This window comes from Gossypium hirsutum, chromosome D12 (assembly GCF_007990345.1).
Source record: "Gossypium hirsutum isolate 1008001.06 chromosome D12, Gossypium_hirsutum_v2.1, whole genome shotgun sequence".
Classification (NCBI taxonomy): Eukaryota; Viridiplantae; Streptophyta; class Magnoliopsida; order Malvales; family Malvaceae; genus Gossypium; species Gossypium hirsutum.
In genome coordinates, this window is record NC_053448.1 from 38,623,348 (window position 1) to 38,642,260 (window position 18,913).

General features: G+C 37.0%; 1 protein-coding gene and 1 long non-coding RNA gene across 4 annotated transcripts; one reads left to right on the top strand and one right to left on the bottom strand.

Annotated features, from left to right (window-relative positions):
• Positions 1-651: 651 nt before the first annotated feature.
• On the top strand, positions 652-2,769 carry LOC121224099 (uncharacterized). Of its 2 annotated transcripts, XR_005921607.1 has the most exons (3): positions 673-1,014; positions 1,179-2,012; positions 2,328-2,769. It is a non-coding gene; the product is annotated as an uncharacterized lncRNA (long non-coding RNA). The 2 variants fall into 2 exon arrangements; XR_005921606.1 differs by having other exon boundaries at positions 652-2,012.
• A 386-nt stretch (positions 2,770-3,155) lies between these two features.
• LOC121224098 (eukaryotic translation initiation factor 4G) lies at positions 3,156-10,749 on the bottom strand. 2 transcript variants are annotated; one of them, XM_041106644.1, is made up of 10 exons: positions 10,489-10,749; positions 10,176-10,415; positions 9,878-10,011; positions 9,626-9,775; positions 9,399-9,466; positions 9,253-9,309; positions 7,442-8,881; positions 4,245-7,363; positions 3,773-3,967; positions 3,156-3,676 (listed from the first exon to the last, which is right to left on the bottom strand). In XM_041106644.1, exons 2-10 carry the CDS (start codon positions 10,352-10,354, stop codon positions 3,346-3,348), a joined length of 5,673 nt encoding a protein of 1,890 aa, XP_040962578.1. In that variant the 5' UTR covers positions 10,355-10,415; positions 10,489-10,749; the 3' UTR covers positions 3,156-3,345. The 2 variants fall into 2 exon arrangements, with proteins under 2 accessions (XP_040962578.1, XP_040962579.1); XM_041106645.1 differs by having other exon boundaries at positions 9,399-9,463; positions 10,489-10,743.
• Positions 10,750-18,913: the final 8,164 nt, after the last annotated feature.

An 18,913-nucleotide genomic window follows, 5' to 3' on the forward strand; every position in this document is an offset into this window, starting at 1 on the left:
TTTCGATCAATAGTGATAGAAGACCGGGTAGATTATGAATATAGCATTGTAAAATTCAATCTTCTACCTATTTACATTAAAAAATATTAAGTTAAAATATAACAATGAAATAAAAAAAATATCAAACAAGATTGAAATTTATTAAAATTTATTCTCACCATTTGCAATTAATTGACGAAGATATGCTTGTTATCAAGACGGATTAGAGATCTAGCCATTGTTAATTATATAGAACACGAAATAATTTTAATAAAAAATATTTCTTGAAAATATTAATAAAAATAGAATTTAGATAGAAATAGAATTTTAGTAAAAAATTTTAAGAGAGAATTTGAGAGAAATTTGAAAGAATTTTGAGAGAATGTTGTGAGAAATTAGTAGGGGATTTATAGTTTTTTTTTACTGTTGGGGAGGGGGCAACGACTATTTAAAATAGCCGTTGGAAGTGACCATTGGGAGGAAAATGCGCTGAGCTGGACACGTTTTTCTGAATTTTCTCTGAAAATGTTTCCAACTGGAAGCGTTTTATCAAAAACGACCCATTCCTATAATTTTTCAAAAATTCAATATATTTCCTTAATTTAAAAAAATGAGTTTATTTTTGGTAATTTAGCCTATTCTCATTTTATCAGTTGATTCGGTTTTCTATTCTCTAACTTTTTCTTCCTTTTCCTCTTTCCTATTTTCTCGACTTTCTAGGATGAACGCAATCCACTTTCGCTCAAACCCGTTATTTTGAAGAATTGGTTGTACAAATGTCTTATTCACGTCTAATTTTAAAGCCCCTATACTTCCTTTCCCTTTGATCTTTAGTTCCGACATCAAAATAAAGTTGTCGTTAATTTATCTTCCATCAATTTTGATAAGAAGAGACAATTTCACTAAGAATGGACTTAAGCAGCTAAATTATTGTACGGACTGCTAGAGCGAAATTGACTGGGCATTTTAGACTCCGTTTGTTTCATTCAAGAAAATCAACTCAGTCAAAAGATTTTACAAGTCAACCGAAAAACGGTAACTTTTTCTGTAAGACGTTTTACATTCTTTTCTTCTCCCACGCCTCCTCTGCCATTCTCTCATTCTCTTCGATAACTTTTTCTCCCCTCATCTTTGATATCTTCTTCTTTTTCCTTTTTTTCCCTTTCTTTTACCTAATTGCTTCCCAAATGTCTCTTCAGATTGCTTGGGACTTATATCAAATTTGGCGAATAAATTTGTGTCACGGCCCAAACCCTGGTTTGCTCTTTCCTCTTTTAACTTTCCAAGATTTTTCATGTGTATGTTTGTGGAATTTATTAATATATAGAAATAGAGAAGTGAAAACTGAAAAGAAAAGTTGGATTTAATCTATTTATGGCTTGCTGCTCTGCTTTAATATCTGTTGCTTGGCTGCTTAGTACTTAATTGGATAATGAATAATCTTCCATGATCCCATGTATTATATATATTAGTGATAAACATGAGAATGCTTGCTAGTACTGCTAAACAAAGGGGAGATTGGCATGAATGTCAAATGTTTGGTAATGAAAAGAGCAAAGATGTAGGATATGTCTACTTCAACTGCTTACTTTGTGGGATCTGAACATTTTTCTTAGGTTCTTTGTGTGAATGGTGGAAAAGAAGTTACAGATATAGGTATGTCAATGGTAGAAAAGAAGTTACAAATATAGGTATTTTCTGAAGTTTATATTTCCTACTCGTTAAGATTATAATGTTGATATTTTAACTAGCTTCTGCACAAATGTTGCCTACAAAATTTATCTGTGTTGTGTTAGATTGAACATAATTTCTTGAGGAGTTGTTGTTCTGCTTTCCTTTTCTTATGAAACTATATTCTTTGACTTTAAGTTGATAGGGAAAGCTTCTTATTTGGGAAGGTGACTATACCGTGGCTGCCAATGTATATCAGAAAATCTTGGAAATATGGCATGCTTATGGATGTTACCAAAAATTGCAATAAAACTTTGCATTAGTTACTATAGCAGTTTGCCATCTTCTTCAAGCTTATCAATGTGAGCTTCAATTTGTTATACCTCTTTTTTTATTTGTACTTTGTATTAACAAAAAATATAATGCATGAGGCAAAGGACCTAAGTATCTAGTGATTGAATTTGAAACTTGAGAGTCTAAGAAGATTGTCTATCATATATTTTCAACTAATGGCATGAGTTTGATGGTCTTTTTCATTGTGCGACTATATAATTAGGTGCCTAAATTTTACCATTTTTTTGCCTAAAAAATATATAAAGTTGTATATATATAAAGACAGTTCTGGTTATGATGCTGAAAACCCCTTACATTGTTGTCATGGCTTGAAAAAAATGCAGGCTTTAAGAATGGGAATGCTATATGTTTTCAGACTTTTGATGGTCAGGACCTCTACTGAAGAAGTAAATCTATCACGGGAAAGGGGAGCAGGGAAGTTAAGCTCATTACTAGTAGAGAAACCCTGCTAAAGACTTCTTGAAGAGGCTTTACCCTATGTTGTATATGGAAAAGAGATGGAATGCTAAGAAAAATATTTACGAACTACGTTGTTCGTATTCATTGGAGCCTAATGCTGATTATGGAGGATACTAAAAGTTTCCTCTTCAAAGCTCAAGAACACTAGAGTCAAAAGGAAGATAATTGAAAAGGCTATAGCTGCCGGAAGAGATGACAATACTTTTCTATGGCCTTGAGTCTCATTGTTTAATGTTTTCCTTTGCTTTTTTCTGTCTAATTGTAGGACTAATGACTTTCTTTGTTTATATAAAACAATTTTAGATATCCATGAACTAATTAATTATTTTAGATTGATTATGAAACAAAACTTCTCAAATTAATATTATTTACTGATTTATAATTAATACTTGAATATCTTTTTCAGTTCAGAAAACATTTTCATTGTAAAATAATTTCAAGAAAATAAACCAACTAATGAATAATGTTTTACACAAAAGCATTCAAACATTAAAAAGAATATCACATTCCAGAAAATCATTCAATTTTCCTGAAAAGCCTTACTGTTGATAGAAAGGCTATTTAAAATCATAAAAATTAAGATTGTTAATGAATACATTTAAATGTTGGAATAAATATAGATATGTACTAAGTGTAGTTTAATTACTGTATCTTGCCGACTAAAGAGTTAGCCAATTGGTAGCGACACAGTCTTCTCATAATTTTTGTGAAGTGAATATTTGCAAGATAATAATAATGTTCAAACATAGCAAAGAAGCTTGGAACTTGACAAGAACCCAAGGCTAGGCTAGGCTAGGCTAGGCTAGGCTAGGCCAGGCCAGACATGAATTTTCTTCTAACAAAACCAAAGGGAGCATCACTATTCACTCGCTATGTTCTAAATTAAAAAAAAGTTTCTAAAATCCTTGATCTGTTAGGATGCGAAGGCCGAAAGTCCTCCAGCCGCAAACAGGAGCTACCTCTAATTTCATTCAACAAACTTTCTCCTTTCTCCGTTTTAATCATCCCCAAGGTGCTACCCATTACATCCCCGCCCAGCCCTATTTCCACTATCTGCCCTGCTTCCTCCCCACCCTCCATTATTAACCGCCCTATCTCCTTCATACTTATCACATCTTCCACTACCATTTTCCCAAAAATACGTCCCAGAAATTCTGGAGCTTTTGGCGCATCGTTCACAGCATCCTCCAATGTACTCAGGACAGATTCAAACCTGAATATAACACAACATCAATATCATCACTTCAAAATGTTATTATAATCAATCATTACAGTGAGATGGCTTTATAGTCTTAAATGATCCTCTTACCCTTTAATAAGTTCAGCCTGGCTCAATACACCATCATGGGACCTTGTCAGGTTGACAAGTAGCTTCGCCAAAAGATCCCGTTCCATGTCTTTTCTCTCAAAACAGTCCGTTACCCATAGTGCAATCATTGTTGGATGGAAGCTTGTAGAATTCAAATCTTTGATGCACAAAACAACTTCTTTCTCATCTCTAGCGCTGTTTCAATTATGACACAAAATTGCCAATTACTTCATAAAAGTAATCAGGTAACACCTAACTACAGCAAATATATATATGCAGCATAACTCTTTAAAATTTACCACAACACTCACTACTTTGTATTTTAAATCAACCCATCAATATCATATTACTATCATACTCTGAGCAAAAGACCCTTCTAAGGTCAAATTTATGTGTTCGCACATATATACACATCTTATGGGAAACAAGTCTAATATAACAAACTCTAAAATCAAATGAGCCAAGAGGATACCTATAAAATTCTTTAATTGCCTCCATGAACATATCACGCAGGCGCTCATCAGACCAGCCCTTTTCAGGAGGAATATTTTGACTGAAACCAGATGATTGGGCTTGTGTGGAAGGTGAAGCTGCAAGAGGTCTAACAATGCTGCGATCCGGGGTCCTCGAGTCCCTATTACCAAAATTTATGCCCCGTTCCTGGGAACTTGGCTGCTCATAAGCAGCTGTTGGTGCAAACCTATCAGTTCCAAATCTTGGCATGAGATCCTCTCTAGGACCATAAGTCGTTCGCTCTGATACAGAACTAAAACCATTTGATCCAGCGGTTCTTCTTGAATCTCCAGAAATTGGAGAAATATTAGCTAGGGGAGTACTGGACATTACAGGTGGTCCTCTAAAAGACATCCCTCTACCAAGGCCACCCTGGGGGCCCAAAGTAATAGAATCGTCACCAGTTGGTCTTTGAGGCAAGGGAACCGATAGAGTCCTAGACTCCAAAGACTGTCTGTCATCCATGCGAACATCCTGAGCCCCAAAACCATGGGGTTGACCCTGCATCCCCCGGAAACTACTCATTTGAGAAACTGGAGAAGATAACATTGGCCCTCGTGGACTAAAATCCATGGGTGCTCTTCTTGCAGTAGCATTGAAGCCAGGACCACGAGCAAGCCTACCGGACTGTGCTTGTCGCTCTTGAGCAGCATCTCTGTGCACTTCCTCAATCTTTTTAGGCCCTTCAACTTTCCTCCTCTGCTGCCATTTATTCTTTCTCAGATCAATAGCATCCTTCAACATGAACCTGATCCTAGAAGACAATTTCATATTGTTCGACAACTTCGCCATCCTCTCAAAATAAGCATCCATATGCACCTTTGCCTTAGGATGGTCAATCATTTCTCCAATCGTACTCATTAATTTGCACAATGCCTCGACATCTTCCTCATCAGGATTCTCGTATTCACCAAGTAGTTTCTTGATGCATTCATGCATTATTCTCTCAGTTAACATTTTCTTCTTGTACAACTCCCCAATAAGTCTAATGTTACCTAACATTCGTCTTCGAGCCTTGATTCTCTTCTCCTCTCTTTCCTCCTCAGACAGCTTAGCCTCACCCTCTTCCTCTATTTTATTTGCTTCTTCTTGCTCTCTCTCCCCTCTCTCAAATTCCTCCTGGCACTTGTTCAGCAGCAATCTCTTGAAAGTTATCTTTTCATTGTTCTTGATAAAATCAGGCAACTCCCCAGCCAGACACTGGCAGAAGTTTGCATACATTTCACAAAAAGTAGGCTCCATCAAAGCTTTGTCAAAGATCTGTGAGATGACACCAGTGAGTGTAACTGCATTGTCAATGTTAACAGCTTTTACTTGCTCAAAGAGTTTCTCAAAATTTTGAGGAGTTAGCTTGTTCAAAATGGACTTCAGCTGCCTTTGCTTGGCTTCTTCCTCATCAGTCACTTTACCCACTTGATACTTCCTTTCAGCTCTGTGCATTGTCTGCAATGGAGTTTGTGGAGAGGGAATTAAACCCTTCTGCTGATACATAACACCACGATGCCACCTGTCAGCATCAGGACCACTGTGTTGCATCCCTCCATGTGGACTCATATGCAGCATTTGCCCACCAGGGACCCCTCCGAGATATGGAAGAGGTGTTTGCGCCCACGGGTGCCTTAGAACACCAAAGTTACCTCCTTGGACAGGCCGAAAACCTGCAACAGCACCATAACCAAGATCAAGTCGCAGATCCCTTCCAGGGCCGAAAGGACCAGGTGGTCTCATCCATCTGTCATCATCAACAATTCCACTAGCACGGCGATCTAATCGAGATCCACTAGATTGCCTATCTAATTTTCTTCCAGGACTAGGGTATGAATCATGATCAACAGCATGAGATGCATTGACATTTGCAGCCATCAAGGCCGCTGCAATATCAGAAGCAATCTCAAATCCCTGTGGAAGATCAGTATACTGTCCAGCAAACTTAAGAAGGAAATCTCGGGAATACTTCTTCGTTATATTCCCACTTCCATCTTCCTCATGACTTGGTACACCTCCATGAGCCTTTTCGTCAGTGTCTGAAGTTTCTAAGTTTGGTGTAGATATGTCAGCAGCATCTTCCCAATCATCGAGTTCAGCTTTACTCTGTGTAATTTTCTCTCTTTCTATGGCATCCACCTGAAGGGACTCATGAGATGTCTGCTTCAAATTCACACCAACAGAATTGGTTTCCACACTTGCTGAAGGTGCGACAGTCTCTTTCTTTTCCTCGGGACCTTTATACGCCATATAGAGATCGGAAGTTGTCCCGGCAGCATCTGCTTTCTGAAGAATTTCTCTTCTTTTTTTCTTCCCACTAGTTATAGTACACTTTGTCCTACTAAGTTGTGGCGCTGGTTGGTCCTTTGAACTAGGTAACGGAACACCTTCCCCTTCATAATTTGAACTTGACTCTAAGAGATCAGGAGATGGGACAGGTGCAGACTGCTGGTCCAATATGCCAGATTTAGTAACATGACTACCTTCGATATCAGTAGAGTCAGCAATTCTAGAGGTAGAGATATCCTTACTATCAGTGACTTCCACATTTTCCACCTTGCCACTCAAATCTTCATTTAGTACCCTGTGCTCAGTTCCTTGGGTATGAACAACATTGTCGGTAGCTACTACCTTTGAAGCAGAGTCCTGGTCAGATTTAAGCTCCATAGATTTCAAGGGAACCGGTTGAGAAGAAATCTCAAGGCTAACGCTGTCTTTTAAGTGCTCTTCAGGTAAATGTTTTTCCTCTTCATCATTAATTCCACTAATTTCAGACCTTGGTAGTTCATCCAGCTTGGAAGAACCATCAAACTTAGCATGCTTGACAAGGCCAAAGCTATCAAGTTTACTGCCAGTACCAGAAACTTCAGAAGAAACAGAGTTTAAGCATTCTATCTTGCTCTCTGTCTTCGGGTCTAAGGACGAAGGCAAAGCCTCATTAATGGTTGTAAATTCCCTAGTAGATTGTGACAAAACATCAGCAGCTGCTAATGATGTTAAAGCCTTTTGAGCCTCTAGAGCTTCAGTGACGGCACTTTCTGAGGAAACACCATATTCTGCAGGGTTGGTACCCAAGTAGAATGTTGATGTAGACTGTACAGAAATGTGTCAGATAAAGAAATGAAAACTGTAACATAGTAAGTGCAACAAAAAAAAAGACAAGGAAGATACCTGAACTGGTGGCTGAATTTGTCCTTCTTGTACTGGTTTCTTCTGATAATTTTTTATAGAGTTTGACCTACTCAATCCCTCCCTCCTCTTGCCTTCATTACTGGCAAAAACTGGCGTAGACTCCTTGGATGTGGAATCTGAAGCAGAAGATACACAACTAGATGGCTGGCTCTCATCCAAGTTAGTCGCTGGAACTCCACCAGAGTGTTTAGCTGCAGCTGGTAATGACTCGGATGTTAAAGATTCATTACCAAGTTTTGGCTGTTGTACAGAGCTTTCCGGGAAAGTATCCAAATCCCTTTGAGCCTGAGACGAACTAACCTCACAAGCTGGCATAGAGTGTTTTAGCGACCCAGCCTTTTCAGTAGAAGGCGAGATACTTGAAAAAGAGGAATCTTCAAACTTCTCCCCAGCAGAAACAGTAGCTGGCTTAACTGTCACCTGTGTTGAACCTGAGGTAGCAAAGGATATAACATTTTGTGCATCACATACAGGATCCACATTCACTGATTCTGAAGTGCCACGCGCATGATTAACAGATTTATTAACTGCCAATGAACCAGGGGCAGCTGCTGAATTCATGAAAGAAATGTTTCGATGACCCTGGCTAACAGGATAGTTAAATCTCGGTCCTTGGGCATTGGGTGCTATCTGACTACTAGCCAATGGCAGTGAACTTGGTGGCGGATAATATACGGAATTGGTATTATAGGAATTGGAATAGTAATTGATAGAATGAGATGGGGCAAAGGAAGGAATTGGCTGGGATTGAGAAGGCATGTTAGGATGAGACCTTGGAACTGATGAGCCACCATCTGCACGTATATCTGTTCGTTTATCAAGCCTTAATTCTTCATGAGTATCAGGGTGAGTAATCTTGACAGGAGTGGTTTTACGTGTAACACCAAACTTTCCACCTTGCTGTTGAGAATACTGAGGGGCAATGCCCATCCCCAAGTTGCCCAATTGTGGCGTAAGCTGGCCACCTATGGGTGGCGTGAAACTTAAGCCCCCACCCTGATGCATCATCCCTTGAGGTGGCAATGGAAGAGCCTGAAGACCTGCAACAAAGACTTGCTGCTGCACCTGAGGTCCATTTCCCATAGCTAAGGGGATATGGATTGGCATTTGCATTGAACTAGCAGTAACACTTTGAGACTGAATCTGTGGATTAGGCCCGCCATATTGAATGGGAACCTGAGGCTGGTGATGAAATGGCATCTGCATAGATGTCATTGGTATATTAAGAGGAGACGGCTTCTGTGTCTGGTTCACAGGGGGTACAGCAGAGGGTTGTGCATCTTTTTTTATCTTGGGCACTGGATGAGCCTCCCCAGAACTAGATTGCTCAGTTGCAACTGAATCCTTTCTTGGTAGCTGCTGTTTAGGAATGGAAGTGGGCAAATTCGGCACAGATTTAAAAGAAGAATCATGGCGTGCCTGCAGATAAAAATTTTCATTTAAATATAAGTAAATCCCTAAAAGTTCAAAACAATATCAGTTAAAAGGCATCTAATGTATAAACATGAGAGACCAACAATTAAGATGGTCCCAAACAGGTCTTATTCGTATTTTTCTTCAGTTCTATGGGACCTGTCTCTTAATATTCGAAAATGTAACCACAGTGGGCAGAAGGAAGAGATCTTTCAGTTTTATGCATCTTAACTTACATGTTTCTTCAAAGTTTAAACTAAATAAAGAAGGACAATCACTCAGTAGATTAAATGATCCAATACCCTCTTATCCTTAAAAGTTTTTAAAAAGGAAAAAACAAAAACGTTATATTGTACAGTTTATGATAAGAGACAAACCTGATTACGTTTCTGTTCATCCAAATTTGGGGGTGCTGAGCTAGTTCGAGCTGGAATCTGATTCAAATGAGAACAAGACATATGCTGTTAGAAACAAGTTTTTGAATGGTAAAAGAAGGAATGCCAATATGACAATAGTACCATACCTGCATTCCATTCATGAAACCAGGAGTTATGGACCCAAACTGTAAAGAGAATGCTTTGGATGGATCTTCTGGTGTTAATCCATCAGAAACAACAAAAACATGAAAGTAGTTGCATCAGCTTAGAGCTAACTAGAAACACTATCAAGAAAACAAACAGCCAATAGTATTACCCAACTAAAGCAAATTTGACCCTATAAGCTTAGTACACAAGCGCAATAAAAACATACCCTTTCCAGCGGTTGTAGGGAGACTACTGTCGGAACTTATGGTGGGTGGTTGAGAAGTTGGAGCTTTCGAAACAGCTCGAGTGCTATTCTGGATGATGGGTGATTGAACAGGCTGGGCAACATTGCTTGCAATCGATGCATCTGATGCTCCTATGAGAAAAATAAAGGCAAATGCAAATAACATAAATATAATCATGTTTCTTCAACTGTAAACCTATAAAGCTAAGCAAGTTTAAGAAATTTAAATCATACCCTGTAGCTGGGGTTGTAAATGAGCGCCATTTTGTTTGGTGCAGGCAGCAGAAGTATTACTAGACTCGGTAGAATTCGCGGCCAGTGAATTTAACCGGTATTGCCCTCCTTGTGCATTGTTAGACTTCTTAAGACTATTGTACGATTACCAAGCGAACAGCAAAATAAAATCACGAAATCATGGAATTGCCTAGAAAACCTTAATCCTATGAACCCTAAATAATCTGGCAATCAAAACGGAAAGAGACACAGCAAAACAAACTGAAAAGCGCAAAGCATGATGATCAGTTGTTATTACCTTCGATTGGAAGATAAAGAAGAAGAAGATGATGAAGGAGACCGCGAGGGGGCAGGGCCGCCGCCAGCGCCCTTACTGTAAGCGCCTGAGGAGGACCGCTGTTGATTAAAACTGGCTGATCGCCCGGATTTTCGGTATTGTTGCTCGCTTTTATCCGACCTAGATTGATTGAAGGACATATCCCACACTTGATTCCACCTATTGCCCTCTATTTTTTTTTTGTTTACCTTCTTTTTATCTCTGCATCCAAACAGATCGCAAAATCCATGAAATTAAAGAAACAGCAATGAGATCAAACAGCAAAAGACAGTACCTGTGAACTCCAAAGAGTTTGCAGAGAGAAAGAGAATTAGGGTTTCTTTTAATGGCTAGTCGTAGAAGATGAAAAAAAGCTTTATTTTTTAAAATAAATAGAAAGAGAAAGAGAAAGAAAGATAAGCCAAATTAAAAAAGAGAGAGTTACTGGGAAGAGGAATATGGTCAAAAAGTCGGAAGTTTTAGGAGGTGAAAAACAGTGGGAGGTGAAAAACAGAAAACAACTCGTTTTTGAGTTTTCAAGTGCGAGAGATTTCCGATACTTTTTAACTGGCTCTCTTTTATACTGCTCTTTTCACCGACGTCTTCTTTCTTCTTTCTTCCCTATTTATTTTATTATTATTCGGATTTTCATAATGTTTTTATTTTCACTGTGGGCAGGCAATGGTTAATGCTTTGTTTCAAATTTTATTTCAGATTTTGTAGTGTAAAACTATGAAAAGAGTTATGTTTGTTTATCTCAAATTATATTTTAGTTATTTATATTTGAAATTTTACATTTTAATCATTTATATTATTGTTTTGTTACGAAGTGGTCACTTTACCGTTAAGTTCCGTTACTTCCCTAATGGCGGTTCTATATGGTAATCTAAACGGATTTTAAATACCAACTTAGATATTCAATTCGTAACAAAACGATAACGTAAATAACTAGAACGTAATATTTCAAACATAAATAATTAAATTGTAGCCTGAAACAAATACAAATGACTATTTTTAAAATTTACACTAAAATGAAAGTAGAAACACATTCCCAAGTCAGCCGCAAACATAACATACATGAATGAGATTGCATTTTATGTTTGCGTGGGAATTCTTTTCGTCGAAAGTGGGAATTAATAACCATTTTGCTGAGCATGCTGAGCCCGAATTTCTATCCGAGATGATTTGAAGTTTGAAAAATGAGTTTAAGTAAAAAATAGATTCGTTTTCTAAATAGATTAGGTCTCGGGTAAGTTTTTTTTGACTTAGTCTAGCCCGAATTTGTAAAAAAAAAATTTATTGTTATGTTTTGCATTTCACTATTATATTGTTATTATTTTACTATTATTATTTGAACATTGTATAATTATTGTTTTATTGTTAATTTTGCTATTATTTTAAAAGTATTTGCTTATTAAATTACACTTATTTTAGTATTATTTAAATATAAATATTTTTTTAATTTATTAGAAAATATTTATTTTAATATTTTTAATATATTTAATATATTATATTTTTTTAAATTTACTTTTATACAAAAATAACATTATAAAAAATTAATACGGGCGAGTCAAGTAAAACCTAAAAAAACGAGTTTAAAATTCGCCCGACCATCTACTTTTTGCACAAACCAAGTTGGGGTTAATGGATATCAAATATTAAATTGTCCCCTGGACTTGATAAATACAGCACATCCTATTGGAGCTTTTAGAACAGTCATCTGCAATAAGAAGAACTATTTAGACTCATAAACCAGGAGTCGGGACAGTAAAGGGAAAGACCTTCGCTCATTCTCTGAAGTTAACTGCATCACTGTATTAATCTGTGAAGTTTTCCGGCAATCGGGTGGCGAAGATCCGTTGCCGGATTCAGCTATATGGTGTTTCATTTCCATCCTTTTTCAAAACAGGGATGGGCATTTTATGTTGGATGGTACACTTGGCCCTTTCTCGATCTTGTGCTCGTGGGCTTTAATCAATTCTTGAATGTTTGTTTTATGGACTTGTTTGGTTCTGGGCTTTACTTTGGGGTCTATCAATATCATACGTGCCCTCTAAATAAGACGTAAGATTATTGAAGCCATAAAAATAAATTGGTAAAAACATCACTTTAGTCCCTCTCAAAAAATCATAACAATTTAATTTCTATCAAAATCAAAAGTGGAAAATTAAGGACAATTAATCATAACTTTAATATTTTTCATCATTTTTACAATTAATCATAATCTTAATGTTTTTCATCATAACTTAAATAAGACGACCTGCCACCGATGTGACTCGTCGGTCATGGGTCCGGGTTCCAACACCCGTTTATTTAATATATATTTTTTCAGTTTAATAAAAAATTAATGTTAAAATAACATCAGGCGGCACCATTAAAAATATTTTTTTTACGTTGTACATGTATAAAATATCGTGTACCGGTATTGCCGATTGCTCAGGTGACACCATAAAAAAATTGTTTTTTTTAACTAAATGATTGCTTCAATCATTAGTGGCAAGGGGGATGCCGCCAATTGCTTAGGCGGCACTGTAGGTTCACTATTCATTCTGCCTATATTGATAAATAATGGGAGCCTTATCTTATTTCAGTAAATTTTTTTATATTATTTAGGTAAAAACCCAATTTTTTTATTGGTATAGTAACAATTTTTACTTTCAAAGTTTATAAATTCTATCAATTTTTGTCTTGATTTAACAAATTTAGCTTTCAACATTTATACAAATTATATAAACATTAAGGGAAAAATTTGTAATTAAACCAATTAAAATCATGTACAATTGATTTTCTTCTTTTTTTAAGAGAGAGACCAATCTACTCAACAACAAAAATGAGAAAGACCCGAGAAGTATTTTTATCTAATAAATTTGAATTTGATTAAAAATGTAATGTTGTAAATTGAACTTGATGTATGGTCATCCTATAATGATATGAAAACAAGTTTAAGCTCAAGCATGCTTGTTGAAAATGTCTTACCTTAACCACTTGGGGTCGGATAAGGATTAATCGAAAATTTTATGTGATTTGGTGTCTATGTAAAATCAACTTGATTTTAGAATAATATTAATATAAAATTGTTATGATACTTGTTGTCATTGGTCCAAAATCCGAATGGGGTTGGGCCAGATTCTATTGAGCTCGTGCATCGAGCTTGCAGACCGAGCTCGCATAATAATAGGTGTTCGCAGGATAGGTACCTACATTCTCCTGCGAAGCCACACATGAGATCGCACATGAGATCGCATATGAGACCGCATAAACACGTGTTAGGTTTAGAGTAGGATACATGTTAACATGCATGAAACTTATCTAATATGTCATATCAATGAATAGTACCTATATCATATAAATAGAGAAGCCTCACCATTTAAGAGAGATAGAAAAAATACTCAACAAAAATAATTACAGTATTAACAAAATGTGAATAGCCCTAAATAAAAAGAAAGATGAATAAAAAAACATAATGAAAATTGCGACCTCTGGTTGTTTCATGTTAGTATAATAGCTAAATCAGCAGATTTGGGCTCCTTTGACCAGGTAGTCAATGATGAATTTGGAGAATACATAAGACAAGGAGATGGAAATGAAATGTAACTATCTACACTAGGAAACAAGAAAGCAATAGAATAGAGTGTAAGTTTAAAGGAGGGGAGGCCGAAATTTCTTGGTGTGTGGGATTTTGTAAATTATTACTACATCACAGCGTGTATGACTGAAATTACATTTATGTTTGAATGTTCTTCGCTGACTATATCCCATATTTAGTTATTAAACTAATACATTCCTTTTGCTTCGCAACTTGCTTTCTCTTAAACCTTAAAAATAAAGAAAAAGATGCTTTAAAATCACTCATAATTTTATTATTTATAATCCTTTCTTAACTCATAAATAAAATGATAATACGTTTTAATACATTTTAATTTTCGTTCTACTATATTGAGAATACGCAGATTAAAAGTTAATTTATTTAGTAGTTGACGAAAACTAATCTTATATATATATTACACCACTCCATTTCCTGGGAAGCGGGAATATGTAGTGTTGGAAGAAGAGAACCCACATACTTGTTCTATAATTAACCTCATTCGTCGTACATGCTTTTAAGAGCCGAGGCCACATTAGAATTTACTCACACTCAACTATGGATCAACCAACACATTATTAAGGTTAAAGAAAAGAGATTGGTTGCTGGATGTTCCATCCAAATGTTTATTAATGTTGTGGGGGGTAATACATGGTGCCCTGTGCTTTCCAACAAGACCGCTGTCCTTGTCTTAATTTCCCTTCATTTAAAAGCAGCTTAATAATATTATTATTAATAATACACCAACTGTATATATATTAAGACCTAATCTTTCCGATTCGCGGCTTTGAAATTTTTTTTTAAGGAATGCAATGCAACTTGCTTTGTATTTTCCCTTCACATTAAAAAAATGGAAGTTGACTTTGCTGCAAACACCAAGAAACTCTCTTCAACGACATAGCAACACTATCACTAATCAGCAGGTTCGTGGAGTTTGAGCATTGAAACTAAGGAACAAAGAAAAAACAAAAAAAGAAAGAAATAGTTTATCTAACAAGGTGGAGAAATAATATTGCAGCACGAAATCTCATACACGTATGTATATATTTGGATAAATATGAATTAGCCAAAGTAAAAGCCTTACCCTTGCCTGCTGCTGTGTAAGTGAGCTAAAATCTGGTTGACTTTTAAGACTAAAAATGTAGGCTTGTAATTTTCCAATAATTTTGATCAATTTAACCTCGTTTTCCTTTGCAGTATATATTCATGTAAGAGTTGGAAATGTTAGTCAAAAGGTGATGAGTGAAAACAATATTATATATATTAATTGAAAAAAAAAATGGAAAGGCTAACCTTGAAGGGAATGCTACTTTAGGAGCATGCCAAGAGTGTGCAGGAAGCGAAGCGATGGCAGGGCAGGCACACGCGAGATCCTACAAGTATATATGTTAAGTATATATTATTATTAATTATGGATGTAATCATAGAGGTGCTTGTTGTTCCAATAGGGTCAGAAGCGTGTAAATTATTGTACTAAAAAATCACACAAAGTTCAATTCCCAGGAAAGAGAGGTGGATCACAAGGATCTCTTAAATACCAAGTCTTTCCTTAGTCAGAATATTCTTTCTAACGTAATTTAATAGCACAATTAAATACTACTATTATACCCTCAAATATTGAAAGAAAAATAGGACAAAAAGAACACAAGAGTTTTAACGAGGTTCGGTAAATTATACCTACGTCCTCGGGCTACTAAAACCAGATGATAACTTTACTATCTCCAAAATATTACAAACAAATAGAATTCCTTAAGAATTCTCAAATGGGAGAAGAGAGAAAACTAAAAGAGAAAGATTGGTTGGGATGAATTGAAATGAGAAATGAGAAGGCCTATTTATAGTTGAGGTTCAAGGACTAAACAATAAATAGCCCATTATCTCAAGGACCAAAAAAAAATTATCCCTTGCCACTTTTCCAAAGTTGGTGGTTGTCATTATTGATTGTCTCCCATTAATGTTAATGGCAACCATTATTAATTGTCTTCTATTAATGTTAACAATCTCCACCTTGAAGATTTGATTAGGATAATCACATCTTCACACACTTCCTTCAACTCCCCAAATTCGATAAAGCTATCTTTTGTAGTGCCCACAAATGCGCTCTCGAGCTCCATACACCTGAAGGTGCTCAAATTCTCAGGATGTTAATCAAGTTCAAACAATGATTAAACTTGATTGTTGTTACCACCTTGGTCATCATATCTGCGGGATTATCTGCTGTCGGAATCTTCTGAAGTAGAATTTTTCTTTTTTCAAAGACTTCCCGCACAAAGTGATATCTTACGTCGATATGCTTGGTTCTTGAATGATAGACTTGATTTTTCGCTAAATGAATAGCGCTCTGACTGTCACAATATAAACTTATGTGACTTTGAACAACTCCTAAGTCTTTCAACAATCCATTAAGCCAAATAGCCTCCTTAACAGCTTCTGTAACTGCCATATATTCTGCCTCTGTAGTAGACACAGCTACTGTAGACTGTAAGGTAGACTTCCAACTCACTGGGGCTTTCGCAAGAGTAAACAGATACCCCGTAGTTGAACGACGTTTATCTAAATCACCAGCAAAGTCGGAATCAACATATCCAACTACAAACTGACCAAGTGCTTCATCCTGTTCAAAAATTAAACCAACATCTACGGTTTTTCGAAGATACCGTAGAATCCATTTCACAGCTTGCCAATGTCCTTTTCCAGGATCATGCATATACCTGCTCACAACTCCAACAACTTGTGAAATGTCAGGCCTCGTACACACCATCGCATACATCAAACTCCCAACTGCATTAGCATATGGGACTTTCGCCATATATTCTCTTTCATCTTCAGTCTTCGGAGATAATTGAGCACTAAGTTTCAAATGAGAAGCAAGTGGGGTACTTACATGTTTTGTGTTTTCATTTACACCAAAACATTGTAATACATTTTTCAGATATTGCTTCTGATTTAAACAGAGCTTGCCTCTCGGTCTATCTCTACTTATCTCCATGCCGAGAATCTTCTTGGCCTCACCTAGATCTTTCATATCGAACTCTTGATTCAACTGAGCCTTCAGCTTATCTATCTCATTTTGGCTCTTCGAAGCGATTAACATATCATCAACATACAAGAGTAGATAAATGAAAGATCCGTCATGCAGCTTCTGCAAATATACACAGTTGTCATATTTGCTTCTTGTGTACTTCTGCCTTCTCATAAAGCTATCAAATCGCTTGTACCACTGCCTCGGGGATTGCTTCAATCCATATAGCGATTTGTTCAGCTTACAAACCCAATTTCTACCACCAGCATCTGTGTATCCTTCGGGCTGAGTCATATAGATCTCCTCTTCTAACTCACCATGTAAGAAAGCCGTCTTAACATCAAGTTGAGCTAGCTCCAAATTCAACTGTGCTACCAAGGCCAACAAAATTCTAATGGAGGAATGCTTCACAACAGGGGAAAATACATCATTGTAGTCAATTCCCTCCTTCTGAGCGTAGCCTTTAGCTACCAATCTTGCCTTGTAGCGAATATCCTTCTTGCTAGGAGATCCATCTTTCTTTGCGAATACCCACTTGCATCCGATTGCCCTTTTACCTTTCGATAATTGCGCCAACTCCCAAGTATTGTTCTTCCGGAGAGACTGCATTTCTTCATCCATAGCGCTTTTACATTTATCACTTTCTAAGCTTTGCATTGCTTCTTGATAAGTGATAGGAATATCATCAATAACGGGAAGGGCGTAGGCCACCATATCAGTAAATCGAGCAGGTTTACGAATTTCTCTCCGTGGCCTTGCAACTGCAACTGGTTCTGGTGTACTTAGTGGTTCTTGGGTCAGAACCTCTTTAACTTCTAATTCCTCCATTGTGGCTGGAGAATTAGACTTATTAACTGCTGCAAATCTCCATCTGCTCAAACTCCACCTGTTTTGGAGTACACTCCACCTGCTGTGGAGTATTGCTCGTCTGAATATCTTTATCTGCTACCTTTTTCAATGTGGCAGATTCATCAAAGGTAACATCTCTGCCACAGATCATTTTCTTTGTGCTTAAGCACCAAAGACGAAATCCCTTCACTCCAGAAGTGATTCCCATAAAGAGAGCTTTCTTTGCCCTCGGATCTAACTTTGACTCCTTCACATGGTAATATGCAGTGGTTCCAAACACATGTAAGGAATCATAATCTGTAGCCGGTTTTCCAAACCATACCTCCATAGGATTTTTTCTTTCTAATGCAGATGATGGCAAACGATTAACAAGATAGCCAGCGTATGTCACAGCCTCAGCCCAAAATTGCTTGCCCAACCCAGCATTGGACAACATACATCGAACTTTCTCCAGCAATGTTCGATTCATACGCTCTGCCAATCCATTCTGCTGTGGTGTATCCCTAACTGTGAAGTGTTGAACAATACCATACTCTTGGCACACATCGAAGAACGAATCACTTTTATATTTCCCTCCATTGTCCGTCCTAAGCCGCTTGATTTTCTTGCCAGTCTGGTTTTCGATCATAGTTTTCCATTTAAGAAAAACTCTAAGCACTTCATCCTTAGTTCTCATGGTATACACCCAAACTCTTCTGGAAAAGTCATTAACAAAAGTAACAAAGTAGTGTTTTCCTCCCAATGAAGGTGTCTTGGAAGGCCCCCACACATCTGAGTGAACATATTCTAAAATACCTTTTGTATTATGGATAGCAGTGCCGAATTTCACTCTCTTTTGCTTTCCCAGAACACAATGCTCGTAAAATTTTAATTTGCAAGCCTTTGCACCTTTCAACAATCCTTGCTTTGCCAGAATTTGCAAGGATTTTTCGCTGGCATGTCCCAACTTCATATGCCACAACTGTATTGAGTCCAATTCTTTGTTGCCGGAAGCTGCAGCGACTGCTCCAATAACTGTACTACCTTGGTAGTAATACAAGTTATTTTTCCTGATGCCCTTCAATATCACAAGTGCGCCAGATGTCACTTTCAAAATCCCATCTCTCATAGTAACAACTGAACCATTGGATTCCAAGGCTCCCAATGAGATGAGATTTTTCTTCAAACTGGGCACGTACCGAACATCAGTCAGAACTCTGGTTGATCTATCTTGACTCTTTAATTGGATTGAACATATCCCAACAGTTTTACAGGCATTGTCATTGC